Source organism: Calypte anna, chromosome 9, assembly GCF_003957555.1.
Source record: "Calypte anna isolate BGI_N300 chromosome 9, bCalAnn1_v1.p, whole genome shotgun sequence".
Taxonomy (NCBI): Eukaryota; Metazoa; Chordata; class Aves; order Apodiformes; family Trochilidae; genus Calypte; species Calypte anna.
Window position 1 is genome coordinate 138072 of NC_044255.1, and position 15609 is coordinate 153680.

General features: G+C 42.9%; 1 protein-coding gene across 1 annotated transcript in view; it reads left to right on the forward strand.

Moving 5' to 3' along the window:
• The first annotated feature begins 505 nt into the window (after positions 1–505).
• SPHKAP (SPHK1 interactor, AKAP domain containing) overlaps positions 506–15609 on the forward strand; it is a 63395-nt gene continuing 48291 nt past the window's right edge. Inside the window, exon 1 of the mRNA XM_030456209.1 lies at positions 506–537. Coding sequence (XP_030312069.1) covers positions 506–537 — 32 coding nt within the window. The remainder of the gene's footprint in view (positions 538–15609) is intronic.

Genomic DNA, 15609 nt, shown 5'->3' on the forward strand with positions numbered 1-15609 from the left:
CATTCCTAGCGAGGGGTCAGACACGATCGTCTGTTCCTTGCTAGAGCCATCCCACACATCCTTGTCACGTCGCAGGTCCCACGCCACGATCTCAGCTTCGCACCACCAACTTCCACAGCCGTCCTGAGCTCGGGGCGCCCGGCTGCGCGGGGACCAGAACCCCCAGACCCCCCCTGATCCAACACCGGACCAGCTCCCGCTGCCAGGCAGGTACGAAGGGTCCCGGGGACGGCGCTGCCGTGTCTGACCGCCGCTCGCCCGTGCAGCCCACACCGCCACGGGCACAGCAAGGGGGGGAAACGGGGGGGATCGCCGCCACCGCGGGGCCCGGTCGTGAGGGAGGCGTGAGGGGAGGACGGAGGAGGATGCCGGGGCGGGGAGGGGAGGAGTGAGGCAGAGGGCAGGGCCGGGAGGCGCCGCGCCGCAGCGCGTTGGGGCCGCGCTCCCGCTGCCCCGACACCGCCGGAGCGGAGCTGAGCGTCCCGCCGCCGCCGCCGGGCCAGCCATGTCCGGCCGCCCCCCGCCCGCCGCCGCCAGGTAGGACTCGCGCCCCCGCCCCTCTCCGCGCGCCGCCGCCTGCGCGCGTAGGGCTGCGCCGCGTCGCGAGGCGCCTGAGGCGAGTAACGGCTCCGGGAGCCGCCGGTCCCTGCCCGCCGAGGAGCCGTGCTGGGCGCCCGCCGGTCCCCTCTGCTGACCCGGTGAGTAACGGCTCCGGACGCCCGCCGACACCCCCTTCCCCGTCAGGTGCCGCGCCGGGCTGCCGGTACGGACGACTCTCGCCTGCGCTTACCCCGGCACGGGAGCCGCGATCCCGCAGGGGAAGGGTCCTCCCGGCCTGAGGGTCCTCCCGGAGGCGCGGGGACATCGCGGCGGGGCCGCGCTTGGCTTCTGCCGTGCCCGAGGGGGAGCACGGCCGGCCGGGCGGACGCGGGCGGCCCCGCGGGTTCGGTGCCGGCGGGATGAAGCGGGCCAGGGCTCGGGAGCGCAGGGAGCAACCGAAACCGGCACCGCGAATTCGCATTCTTCTCCGGAGGGGCTGGGGATGTGCTGCTACCTGCTAGTGGGTGACCGACCACCGCGGCTTAATTCCTGACCGAGAAGCAGAAATTAAGGGGGGTTTCTTACACACGCACAATAATAATATTTTTTTAAAATAGCTTTTTCAATCCAATTTTCCTCTAAGAGCTTGTTTTAACAGCGGAGAGCCTGTAAGTTAATTAGTGCTGTAATAAAATACCTTTAGGACACTGTGCTTGAACCACTTCGTCATCTGTGTTCTACCTGGTAAATCAGATTCTTTCACAAGGAAAGAAAAAACTAAAACCCATTGTACTTTCATTAGCCCAGCTCTATCCAACATGCATTTATAGCACTTATGAACAACAGATGAGGGCAAAACTTCCTTCAAGACAGAAATTGATGCACAAATAGGAGTAACCTCCTGGAGATGCGAGATGTGGTCGAGCATAATTTTCAACAGTCACAAGTAAATTGCATTTTTATGACAGCAAGCAGAGAAATTGCATCATTTAAGTACTACACAGACTATCAAAGATAAAAAAAGCATATGTTGCAAATTATTGCAGTTAGTTTTAGATTGGTGGCTACCAGTGCAGTGTCCTAATGAGAGGTGAGTGGTAAAACATGATAAAGTTTGGAGAAAGCACAGACTTGAAAGGATGTGTAGCTACCTGTATACTAAAGAGAAACTCGGTGGTGGAGGGAGGGATAATTACTTGCAGGAGAAATTTTTTTTGTTTACTTGAAGGAAACAAAATGCTTTAAAGAGAGCTGACTGCATAGTGCTTCATATCAAGAAGCATTCACTGGACAAAGCTTAATAATGATTTTGTATTTTGATCTGAATCGCCTCATCTTGAAATAACATTTCCTGATTTTTTCCCTGGCATTTCAGGGGGAAACAAGCAGGAGTTAGCTTGTGCATGTTAACCTCATCTAGTGATTTTTTGTTAAACTTTTACACATAGAATACCAAGGTGATTGTACAACCTTCAATATTTTATGGAAAGCAACAATATGAAGTGAGACAGACTGAGCTTATGGACAGAGAGACTTGTAGGTTTTCTGATCTGACATCTTCTATTTCATACTCTACAGAAAAAAATAAAAGTGTATCATTAGCCTGGGTCAGGATAAAACAGATTTTGCAAAGGGAAAGCTTTGAGGATATCAAGAATTAGACAAACTGGCTGCTTTTCTTATGGTCTTGCCTTCACTGTTCCACATTTACCTCAAAGGCATACAGCCACCTTCTAACTCCACACATTTGCTCCTGACCATACAAAACTGAGGGAACCCATCCTACTGCACTCCAGAGCTTTACCATCTCTTCACCCCAACCAGGCCAACCACCCAGAAAACATCTATTTCTGTAGCAAGGCTTATTTGGGTTTTGGGGAGTAACATACCTCTGCCTTCTTCTAGAAGAATAAGAGATTTTTCTTTCTGTAGCATAAGCAGGTTATAGGCTTCCTTACACCGAGGACTGCAATTATCCTTTTTATCTCCTGCAGCTGGTTTGTTGACAGCTGCTTGTTATCTCTTAATCAAGACAACCCTTTCTTTGCTGAACAAGTAGGTAACCTTCATACTTTCTGTCAGTATCTGTCTCCAGGAAAGAAGGGCACCAGAACATTAAGACTTTTCCTGTCTTCACCAGGAAAACCTAGGAAAAAAGCACACCTGGGAAGCTATGGAACAGATAACTTGCCCGGGTACACTTTCAGCTTAAGATGCCCATCAGGCAATATTTGACCAACTTTAACTGGGAACCAGTTACAGCAGCTGTCAAGAAAGACAACCAGTGGATGTCTGCATTTAGCAGTTAGCTTTACAGGCCCTACCAAAGTTTCACTGTCCAACAACCATAAATAGAACAGTACTCTGCATCTTCCCTACAGAATCACTGTGCCTGTTTCTGTGGCTATTCACACCTGACCTCATTTAACTACAGCCAGCTTCCACAGCTCTGCCTGCCTTGCTGGCTCTCCCATCACACAGCATCAACTCAGGGTGCACATGAATTCCTGCTCAATATATTTCCCTACTTTGGCTTCCATATGTGAAGGTAAAACCAGAAGCCCTAGTTCTGGATGCCTGCAGCCACGGTGAAGCAGAGCAGGCTCATGGCTGTTGGGCACCCACAGATAAATTAATGTTTCTGGCAGTAGCTTTTTGCAGTGAACATTTACCCTGGGGAGCAGATGAGCAGCTGTAGAGAACTGCATAACTGGTAGCTGTCACTTTTTCTGCAAGCTACTAACAGATATTTTTGTGCATGTCACAGCTGGAACTGTGGTCTATAACAATATTTTTTTTTTTTTTTTTTTTTAATGATGGGGAAACCAAACATTAAGACCTTAAACATATCATCTTCCACTTTGCCTCTAAGTGAGAGCCAGGAAGAAAAATACTTGACTTTACATATGAGCCAGAAACTTCAGTGCTTCTGTCCCCTGTGTAAGCCAGTGGCTATCTGGGATGTGGCTGAACAGCTGCTGAATGAGATATAACCACCCCTCTAGGCAAAGCTGCAATTTTTCTGCTCAAGCTTTGAAACTAAACCTATACACACATGCAATATTTGGCCAGCATTGTATATTTGAAAGTAGTCTTAGCCAACAAGAGTCTTCAGACTTCTTTGGACTGGCACATGCTTTCAACACACCTTTTGTGTGAATACTGGAAACACAATGAGGGGGAATAAATGTTCTGCAAAATTAGAAGCAGCACTGATGCAACATTAGACTAAACAGCAATTCAGAAGTATTAAAATACACACCCACCCAACAGAGATGAGAAATAACAGGTTTTATATTTTAAACACTGACAACACAAGTCCAAAGGATGTCTGGCTGTTTCTGAGAAACTTACTCTCCATGTAATGCAAAAAGTTTGGTATTACCAATACGAAATATTTTTGCTACATCTCAGGAATACCTGGCATGGCAGAAAACTGAGGCACACAGAGCGTAGAAAATGGCTCTGAAAAGCCTTACTGGTTTTAGAGGGTCCTGTTGGAAACCACCATTTTTTATATTTAATTCATACTCCAGGGCTGACCATAGACTCAAAGAAGTAAATTAAGATATTCAAACCTAAGAAAAAATGGCTTTGTGCTAAAATGTTTTCAGGAATGAGTAAAATAAGACTTTGATCCTTTCAGGAGACAAAATTTCTGGCAAAGCCCCAAATAATGCAGTTTAACAGCCAAGGACTAAGCTGTAGATAACTAATTATTTTTTTTTCTTTTTTTCTTTCCTTTTTTTTCCAAAAGGGCAAACCCCCCCACAGAACAGCATGTACACCATCAGGTGTACTAAGAACATATTTTGAGGAATTGTCAGTGTCAAGTGAAATGTCAGTTAGGGTGACAGGTGATGTTTGGTGAGACTGACCACCTGTCCTCTATATTTTTTCACCTCTGTAAGAGAGAAACAAGTCTATTACAAATCTTATTTAAATAAAAGAGAAGAAGTGAAGCAATCCCCCAAACAAGAGAGTGTAGTATCAGAACATTCATTATCAATACAGCTGCATGCATTTGTCTCTTCAGTTGTCAAAGTCATAAATCTATGGGTGAGGCACCTCATTGCTTAAGGAGTGTGACCTGGTGTGGCAGGGGGAGGGAGACTTGCAGAAGTAGTAAAGAAATGAACTATATAATTTCCATGCTTTGTTTTACTAACCCAGGATACACTACAGTAACAAAACTTGTTGCTTATTTCCAGACTTGCATCTCCACTTCTTCCTTTATTTTACCAATCTCATCTCTTTTGGATTCTTTCATCCAGGCTACCATAGCATCCCAAGTGAATTTCCCCAAAACATCCAGTAATCTCTGATTTCAGCTCCCTCTCTACTCCCATACATCACTTCACCCCTTTCTGCCTGTAGTCCCTGTAACAATGTCAGCCACAGCTTGTAAGTACCAATCCTCCTTCTTCATCATTCAGCCCTCCTCTCCTTCAAACGTCCTTTCCCTAGGATTAATTTGAGAAACCATAACAAGTATCAGTGACAGGCGGATATGTCCCTAATTCATTGCTGAATTGTTCATTTTGCATGTGCTTTAAGCTATGATCTCCTTCCAGTAATCATTGTAAGCACACTAATTACTGTAGCAGGATTTTGCCATCTCCTTCCTCAGCCTCACATTAATTACTTCACCCTTTTTTGCTACATGCAGCTTGTTAGGCTACACTCTGAGTAGAGGGATGGAGGCATAGTTTGCTGCTGGGAGCTTTCAGCTGCACTGGAGATAACCCTGGCACTAAAACCTCCTTCAGGTCACTCCTTCATGAAGCTGCCATTCCCTAGTAACCTGGGTCTATGACCCAAGTAAATTAGAGCACCCTCTAAAGAACTATATTCTAAGCCTCAACTGGCACCTGAACAGCCAGAAGTCCAGCTGGGAAGTTGTGTACTGAGACAGCAGAGTGCCTTGTGTCCCAGAGGTGCTGAGGAACAGGATGATAGGAGAGACAGAGAGCTCACTCTGGTGAGGATACCAAGCTGGGATCACAGGGATCCTGGCAGTGGTTCCTGCAGGGAATGCTCCATGTGTCATTCCTTCACAGCTCAGCTGGAATGCTGCAGCTGCCTCTCAGACACAGCATCCAGTTATTTACCAATGGGAAACAGCTTCAACATGAAAAACCAGGAGCACAAGCACTAATAGCAAAGCAGTTTTGAGGATTCACCCAGAAGTGGAAAAGGCAGTTTTAGTTTCCTCTCAGAGGAAGCAAAATAAATTAAACTTCTACATCAAAGCAATTGTTTTAATTACCAAGTCAGTGGATAAAATGCAGCAGCAGTCTCCCTGCATCCTGTGCAGGCTGCTGTGGTGCTGGCGGTGCTCTCTGGAGGAGCAAGAGAGGAAAGCCTGCCCAGCACTGGTGGGTACACTACATTTTGAAACTCTTCACACATATCAGGAGCTCAGTGTCAGAAACTTGTGGGGGTTGTTTCCCAATTTTTTGACCAACTCTTTCTTATCTGTGGATTAGACAGTGCTCGATGCTGCACTTACAGTACACCTCCGCTTCCTCCTGCTTCACTGAAAACAGGGGGGAGAATTATACTAGATATTTGTTTTTCTTTTCAGAAAAAGTATAAATTTAGTATCTGCAGATTCATACTATGATTGGTAGGATTTGTTTGGTGCCCAGTATAAATTTGGAACCTTTTTTTAGTCTTGTCAACCTTAGATTATTTATTTAATCTCTTTAGTTTCCCTCATTAATTTTCTTTGCTTCAAGGCTTGCCTGATTATTATGAAATATCTGACTGCTGCCAATGCCCATGACACATACAAGGTAGTCAGTGGTTTTAATCAAAGCAGTGTTTTCTCTTAGTTGAGGCATCCCAATTTATTATATATGTAATTATTCTTGACTGCTCTTTAAGAAAATTTTCTTTTTAAATCTTGCTTTATTTGTAAAAGAAAGAAAAAGGTCTTTTTAAAAATTCTAACACAGAACCTGATGCTGCAGTGCACATTTCCAAGATAGGGAAATTCAAAACTGGTCAACAAATAAATCCTGTATAACCCTAAGCCATCACTTCTAACACCCAGCCCTATCCTCTGGGCTCTATGTTGAGCTTGCTCCATGCACTTGCAATAACCAGCCCCCAAATATTAAAAGGATTTTTATAATTTCTAGAAAAATGTTGTTATACAAGTTGCTGAAAAACTGGAATTTACTGAATTAAGATAGCCTTCTGTTACAGTTAAAACTTCTTAAACAGAAAGATTCACAGAGTTAGGATACCGAGACATAGGTAATAACTTCAACTAAATTGCTGTTTCCCAAAGGTAAGCAACCAACCATGGGCTGGGATATTGTCTAGAATCCTTACTTAGTGGCAACCATGTAACTGCTTAGATTTGTAGCATTTTGTCTCCATTTGTAGCACTGAAATTCATTTCCTCACAGCGGCAGCACAGGGTACTGCAGCTTCCCTTCAGCCAGGAATCTGGTTCCTGGGAGCATCCCATGGGACTGGACTTTTTTCTTTCAGCAAATAAAAACCTCGCTGGTCCTTATGTAATCCTTGGGAGAGTGCATGATCAGCAGAATTCCATATACCAGGCACAGTGCCACAACAGCCCCATGGGGAGCTCCAGGCTGGGCAAAGAGTGGCTCAGAGCAGCCAGGCAGAAAGGGAGCTGGGAGTCTGGATTGCCAGGAAGCTGAACAGGAGGCAGCAGTGTGCCCAGGTGGCCAAGAAGGCCAATGGCATCCTGGGCTGGCTCAGGAGCAGCGTGGCCAGCAGGTCCAGGGAAGGGATTCTGCCCCTGTGCTCAGCCCTGGGGAGGCCACAGTTTGAGTCCTGTGTCCAGTTCTGGGCCCCTCAGGAAGTTCAGGAAGGAGCTTGAGGTGCTGGAGCAGGTCCAGAGAAGAGCAAGGAGGCTGTGAAGGGATCCAGCACAAGTGCTGTGAGGTGAGGCTGAGGGAGCTGGGGGTGTTGAGGCTGGAGAAGAGGAGGCTCAGGGGAGACCTCATCACTCTCTCCAACTCCCTGAAAGGAGGTTGGAGCCAGGGGGGGGTCGGTCTCTTTTCCCAGGCAACTCTTAGCAAGACAAGAGGGCAGGGTCTCAAGTTGTGCCAGGGGAGGTTTAGGTTGGAGATGAGAAAGAATTTCTTTCTGGAGAGGGTGATCAGGCATTGGAATGGGCTGCCCACGGAAGGAGTGGATTCTCCGTGTCTGGAGATCTTTCCAAAGAGCCTGGATGTGGCACTGAGTGCCATGGGCTGGGAACCATGGGGGGAGTGGATCAAGGGTTGGACTTGGTGATCTCTGAGGTCCCTTCCAACCCAGCCAGTTCCATGATTCCACCATTCAACACAAAGGCTCTTCAGAATATTAAAGGAAGAAAGAAAAGGCATCTATTAGTTTCCAGAACTTTTCTCCCAAAATTCCTTTATAACTGCCTATGCTATTTCAATTTGAAAAAAGAACCAATCATCAGGGTAACAACTTTCAACAACGTGCTTATAGCTTATTCCTCTTCTATGATTTAAGGCAATGCCTTCTTCCTCAGCGAAAAAATGTGTATTACCAATGTAGCTATCTAATAAAAATTAACAGCTCATTTATTTTTACAAGGAAGAGGTTTGTTTCCATGCTGTGATATTGCAATGAAAACCTTATCATCCTCACACAAATTCGGGAATAAGGCCATCCCATCAACTAAAAAAAATAATTGTTTCTCAAATATATAAAGTACAGAAGCAACAGTACTGCTATTTAGAAGCTTTAGGTAAATGCTCATGTTGTACCTGACAATAAATTCAATCCTAAGCATAATATATGCCATAAAAGCAAGTTACACACATGAATTGTACCATTATTAGAATGATGTAATGTAAACATTAGTATAGTTACCAAAGCTTTGATACTCCTGAAAGTACAGCTGTATTTCTAGGATTATGGAAACCAATACTGTACGTTATGGAACGGAAACAGTCACCAGTCCATTTTCACTAACAGCTTTGTCCTTACCACTTTTTAAGTAGCTGAAAGTGATTGTAGGACAATAGGAAATTCCCAAGCTTCTCTGTTAAATTCTGGGGACAAGTAATGCCTTTGCTAATCTCTGATCTCCAAAGGCAGATTTATTATTTCTGAGTAGAGCTGCTACAAAGAATGCCTGCCAAACATTAGAAACACACCCCTCAAAACATGAAAGCAATGTTCACCTTCCTAGCATGCACCTAATCCTGAGCACCTACCACATTTCAATTGCATTTCTCCACTGTTTGATTTGTAATCAAACTAAAAGAGAAAACAGAGGAACATCTAGCAAGTTCTGATTAGATACATGTCTTTTCTAGTCAAATAAAATAGTGACATTTCATTTACGAACTGTCTTTCATTTACATCTCTGTCACATTTTTCTTACTTTCAGAAGTCCTTAGTATCTGTCTTGAATTTAACTAATGAGAAGCTTTTCTAGAGTAGATTGGAGGTCTTTAAAGGTAATTTTTAAGACTTGTCAGATAATTAAATACTTGATGGCATGTACTGCACTTTGAGGCCTGTTTTGTCACTATTGACTCTTCTTCCTCTAATGCTTAGAATCAGAAATGCATTGCATAGGTTGATGGCAAGAAGCTTGGCTGGGAACTGAGCTATAGAGTATAAAAAAGATCCCCAGAAATACTTAATAAACCAGTCAAGCAAAGGTTAAAATTGTCCACATGAAATCACCAGTTTCTTCCCGTGTCATTCCACTGGTTCTCCTGAAATGTCACCTGAGAGTTGTCACCACATGCCTGAGAGTTGACCACCAATGTCACCACAGCAAAAAGAGGAGTAGTCAAAGAGCAGGAGTTGTTTGTGAGATACAAGAAACATTTAAAAGAGACTTAAAAATTACCATTGGTTCATAGCATAAAAGCAGCTTAATTTGCAACATCTTTGACTTCATCTTGAAAAAGGTTGAGAAAGTTGAAATCTGTGGGAGATGCTTGCATGTTTGTCATGTATTTAATTTGGACCTCATTTCACCAGACTCCAGCTGTGTCACACTGTTTTTTTCCATTAACTTTAAAAGAAGATCAGATAACATCACCCACTTTGAACACTGCGCTGAGCTGCACTAACAACACAATCTATATTAAGAATAGGTATTGCCATTAAAAGTGCAGTAATAACACAAGTTGCTCAGTACATACACAATTTTAAACATTTTTGAGAGAAAAAAAAACAAGTTTCCTGTTTGTTCTCCTTTCCACAGCACAAGGACAATCACTGTTATACAGCACACCTACATATGCTAAGTGAATAAAGATTTTTTTTTTTGTGGAGCATCTTTCTTACAATATTTCTGATCTTAGATTGCTTCTTTTTAAGTCTGTGTGCTTAAACAGAAGCAAGCCCTCAGCCCTCCTTCAATTTAGGGTCTGTTCCTTCATCATTCCAAGATTCAGTCATTCTTCCTCATCTGGTCCCTAGTTTTTGATCTATGGCTTCTTTTTATGCCTTCTAAAAATCTATGCTTTTCATACAGTCTGAGCTCACCATGGACCTTTCTACAAGGTTCCCTTACCAAGTAGCCATCCTACTAAAAAAAGTGTAAAAAAAGCTCCACCTGGAAATTGTATTCAAATCAGGGTTAGGTGGAAAAAATGCAAGATGGATACAAAAGCCCAGTTTACATTGGGTTGGCTCTCTGTCAGTAAAAATAGTTCACCATCAAAAAAACAGAAAAAAACCCCAAAGAACCAAAACAAAACTACAAAACAAAACCAAACAAACCATCCCAATCATTTGCCATCCAGCTGCTGTCTGCTGGCTCCCTGAACTCTCAACTGGTCCATCCGAGTATGCCCTGCCAGGACTATGAAATGTGGAGTTTTTCAGACTTGTACTTAAAAGCTTGTTCTTTTCCTTTAAGGATTCAATCTGTAAAGGAAGGAAGGAAGGAATATTTCTAAGTAGATCCTGTGAGATTTAGTTAGTTTGGTTTACATTTAATCTTCAGTAATGCTTATCTGTTCTTTTATAATAACTTTAAAACATGGTTTGAAAAAAAAAAAGGCTGATCATTGCTAATGCTAGTAGAGGCTTCTGCATCTATTTGCTTTTTAAAATTTGGAGGTGAATAAAGAATACCCAGGGCTCAGTGAACATGGAAGGAACAAGCTTTTTTGGTGTGTGCTGTACCATGGGATGGATCCCTTTTTCTCTGCTCGTTTTTTTCTTGGCATATAGCTAAAGACGTGGCCTTTTGGCAGCTTCACCACTGACAAAAATGAAATGTAAATCTAGAGTACCCAATAAACGTTATGAAATGAGCAATCTGAATACAAAGCACTTCAACTTGTACTCTTTTCAGAGCACTGATCTGTAAAATTAGCAACCCAATCCTTTGCCTCTTAGACTGCACAGGCACTGGGGTCTGAGGATGAGACAAGTATTCAGTATTTTCTATTCCCAGTGAAGTCAATAGTAGCCAAGGGACACTTGAAACAAGTCTTAGAACACCTTGAGATCAGAGCCTGGTATTGTCAGTGCTTATAGACTGCACATGGGTTCTCAATCCATAACAAAATCAGACATTTGTTTGAGGTATTTATAGAGCATCTGCTTGGCTAACCATCTGTGCTCTGACTGAAGTATACACATGGTCCAGACTGAATAAAAACCAATGCTAGGGAACAAAATAGTACCTTTGACACTATTATATCTACAGATTTTACTCTCAGTGACTTGGTTGACCTGCTTATATGTAAAAATAAATGTTTAAAGTGTAAAATCTGAAAGGTAGCCTGAGGAAGCTGTGACTGGTCTGTCCACTTCAAAAAGGCTTTGAAGTTAATGGATGCTGTTTGAATGCTGCATACCTGCCAAAAAGGCTGCTTGCTTAGGGTCCAGATGAAGCCAGCTCTCTTCCTGACTTCCTGGGTATTTATTTTTTCTAGGTATTATTTATTATCTTCAGATTTATTTGCAAGTGTAAATGTAAGGATGTGGTTAAGGATTTTGCTGTGCTTTCACAGTGTCTCGTATGTCTATTTCAAAATGAGATAAATCCATTTTTTTGCTGTTCAGTAGAAATAAATTCATTTTGGTGCTCAGCAGAAATATTAGCAACACATTAGAAATGTAGCTGACTATAGCTTGGAGTTAATTGCACAGAGAAACCTCGCTGTGTTTGTTCAGTTTGCTTTCTTCATCAAGATTTGCTTTTCCATGGATCAGTGTGTTTCATATGTTCAAAACACTGTGATTAGGAACCAGAATGAAAAGATGAAAAGCACTATATATACAGGATTACATATATATATATATGTAATGGTCACTTAATTTATTCAAACTTCTCTTTAGGAAGGATTACCAAACTGCAAGTTTTTGGAAAATGTTTTAATATGGTAGGAAATTGAAGTTTCTGATACTGTTTCACAAGATAAGTTTTCTTTAGTGATAACCTGGGGAATCCTTAAAATTACCTCTTAGCTGATATAACACCAATCTGCCACATCTGCAAAGAAGAGAATTATTTTAGGAACAGCTGTGGGGTTTTTTTTATTAAGACTTGAGTCATCAAGGTCACAGTGTAGGAAAATAGAAGCCATTGTTGTTTTGTTCATTAATAAAGGATGCATATGTTACTAGAGTTAGGGTCATAAACCTCATAGGTATTACTGAAGTCCTCCAATTTCCAATAAAACTTGTTATGTTCTTCATGAGAGCTCTTGGCTTTGTATGAAAGGTATCAGTCATAATTCATGAATCAGTAAGACAGCACCTGATGGCAAATAAGGGGCTGTGGGGGCTCTCCTACAAGTAGAAATATTGAAGTATTCTTAGCACAGGATCACAGGTCCAAGTCTCTGCTTTCTGTCTCCAAAACAGAATCATAAATTAAGATCTTTCACACCAAAGGAAAAATCCCCAAACGAACCGGCCTTTAGCAGAGCTTCTTTTTATGCCTGTGGCCTCCCATAATAGCTCTAAATCAGATAAGCAGACTTAAGTCAGATGAACATTCCCCCTCACAAAATAAGCAAGGGGAGTGAAGCAAAGGTGAGAATTAGAAGGTTTCAGGTCCTATCTTGTATCAAAAAGGCTTCAATCTGTGCAGGATGTCTTGAAAGACCAGGGCTTAATTCACTCTTAATGGGAAGTAACAAGTATAGTATGTGAATGTAGAGGCATCATTTGATGATGAGATGACTACATTTCAGCAGCAGTTTCTTTCAGCTTCCTGCTGCTGAGGAACTAATGAGAGGAGGCAGTTTCTCAGAGATAGAATAGTTTTTCCCTGGGGAGCTAATGGCTTTTCTACAGTGTGAAGGTGTTTTTATGGCCTGAGGAGGGCCTCTTAACAAATAACATATATGCTGAAAATTAAAGCTTAGAAAGGGTGCCCACAGGATAAAGAAAGAGAGGTAACTTGGATCTGAGAGATGAGATCACTGAAAAAGAGTTGTTGAAAAGCTAAACCTGTGCTCCATGTTGAAAGACAGCCACGAATCTGAAGGTGTCTAGACAGAGCCTCATATACTGCACCTCCTTGAGTTATGGAAGATCTTATGTTTGTGACACTGAATACCCAACCTGAAGCAGCTCAGCTAGGTTCTCATTTTTATATCACTTACTGCTCCATGTCTGCTTTGTGTGACACCTGGAGTGCTCCACGGAGCTGACCATCTACATCAAGGAATGTTGGCCAAGGTGTGGGTCTCTGTGTTTCTCTTTATTTCTTTTAGAAACCATAAACTTAGCAAGAAAATGCTGTGAAGTCTGTATTTCCAAACACAGCTCTCATAATCTAGGATTTCTTTCTTAAATTTATTCCTCATTTCAGTGAACCCTGACTGCATGAACCTGTCTGCAAACAGTAGGAACCTGGAGTTCAGATTGTCAGCACAATGCCAGAGCTGAACTGCAACACAGTAAGAGAATCAGGGTTCTGCACAGGAAACAAGAACCCTGCAACAAAAAGCAGCTCTGAAAGTGTTCCACATACTCATAAATGTGTTGGCATTTGTCCTGTGAAACACTGCTGTTGATTGAACCTCTGCTCTGAGTTACCAGCTGGACCTGAAATAGGGTCCTGAAATTCAAGAGAATTCAGGTTTCCCAGATTTCAGGAACACCAAGCACACTTTTTGTTGCCTGTCTCAATTGCAGTGTGAGAGTCGGGTTTCTCATTCTAAACTCCTCAAGCATTCTCCATTTCTTTCACTCATCACTGAGTTTTAACAAGCTTCTCTATATTTAGAAACTAAATGTGGGTACCTTTAGGAAAGAACACAGATTTTAAAGGATTAAGATTTTACAAATATTTTTGCTTTCCACATGATTACTTCTGTATGGAGCACGTGTGCTACCCCTTAGTGGATCATCATCTAGAGATAGCACAAACCCATTAATACTTCAGAACGTGACTTCTCAACTCTATTTTCTAGGTATGCTTTCATGTACTATTCTACTTGGACTGTTTAAGGGCTAAAAAGGCCTTCAGTCAGTGCCCACACTATCATCTTTGTAGCTTTGAGACTCAGCAACACTTTATGCCCCAGAAGTTCAATTCCCTGCAGACAGTGTAACTGAGAGCAAATAGTTATTATCAACACATCATCTGCCTGTAGGGCAAAGCAGTGGCAAAGCCACTCAGCCTTTCCCTCAGAGAAGAAGTGGACAAAAAAAATGGCCCTTGCACTTCAAAAACTTCAGGTCAGAGTTGATTTGTAATTTATTGTTAGATGGCAGAAGTGATGCATCTTATAAAAAGCAGTGCACAGCTTCTGCTAGCAGTGCTAAGTTGTACTTAAAACAGAGGCTGCATCGAAATGTCAGCTACTAAAGGAGGGGACGTACAGAATATTTAACTCTAAACATGAAGTTCTCATTTTTAAGGGAGATATAAAACCAGAATGGCTTCATATTTTTAATATCCCTCATTCTTTTAAAGAGCTCGGTACAAGGCCTGAAAAATGCAATTTTGCTTTGTCAGATGCCAGAGAAATTACTGCCCAGAAATGTTGCTGTTTATTTTATCTGAGCAATGGGGCAGAACTTTGTAAACAAGCAAACCCCTCCCTTTTAGATGCAATTGATCCTGATATCTTAGAGAATATTAAGTGCTATCACACTTTTCAAGTGTGTATACAGACCACCCATGCAAATCATGAAGCTTCTCTCCAGTTAGCAAGTAAGTGCTAAGTTAGTTTTATATTTTTCATTCCCTCTTAGCTCCAGCACACATACCTGTATTTTTTTAAAGTAGTTATGGAATAGGACCACACAGCTTAGCAAAATTCTTATTGACTACATCACTTATCAATGGGAGTGGATATATTCACAGAACAGAACTGGCTGGGTGGGAAGGGACCTCAGAGATCACCAAGTCCAATCCTTGATCCACTCCAGCACCTCAATCTCCTTCCTGAACTTCCTGAGGGGCCCAGAACTGGACACAGGACTCAAGCTGTGGCCTCACCAGGGCTGAGCACAGGGGCAGAATCCCTTCCCTGGACCTGCTGGCCACACTGCTCCTGAGCCAGCCCAGGATGCCATTGGCCTTCTTGGCTACCTGGGCACACTGCTGGCTCATGTTCAGCTTCCTGGCAATCCAGACTCCCAGCTCCCTTTCTGCCACTCTGTGCCCAGCCTGGAGCTCCCCATGGGGTTGTTGTGGCCAAAGTGCAGGACCCGGCACTTGGCCGTGTTGAACCTCATCCCCTTGGGATCAGCCCAACTCTCCAGTCTGTCCAGGTCCCTCTGCAGAGCCCTCCTGCCTTCCAGCAATCATCAATCATCCATAAAGATATTAAACAGAACTATTCATAACTGCTTCTAACCAGTACCAAGTGAAATATACATTCCTGAATCTTGGAGACAAAGGAAGCCTTATTGATGTTTGACTGTGGATTTGGGTAAAAAGTGGAAATAGCCACCCCTTAATAGATTGGCTTAAGCTCCAGTGAAGGTGACTTAGGAAAATATATTTTAATTTTTTATAGAGCACACCTAGAAATTGCACGATGTCCATTATCCCATTGGGACTGATGAAAGGTTGTTAGTTAAGCCATTGTCACCTGGTTGCTTGTTATGGTCTGTCACAATGTG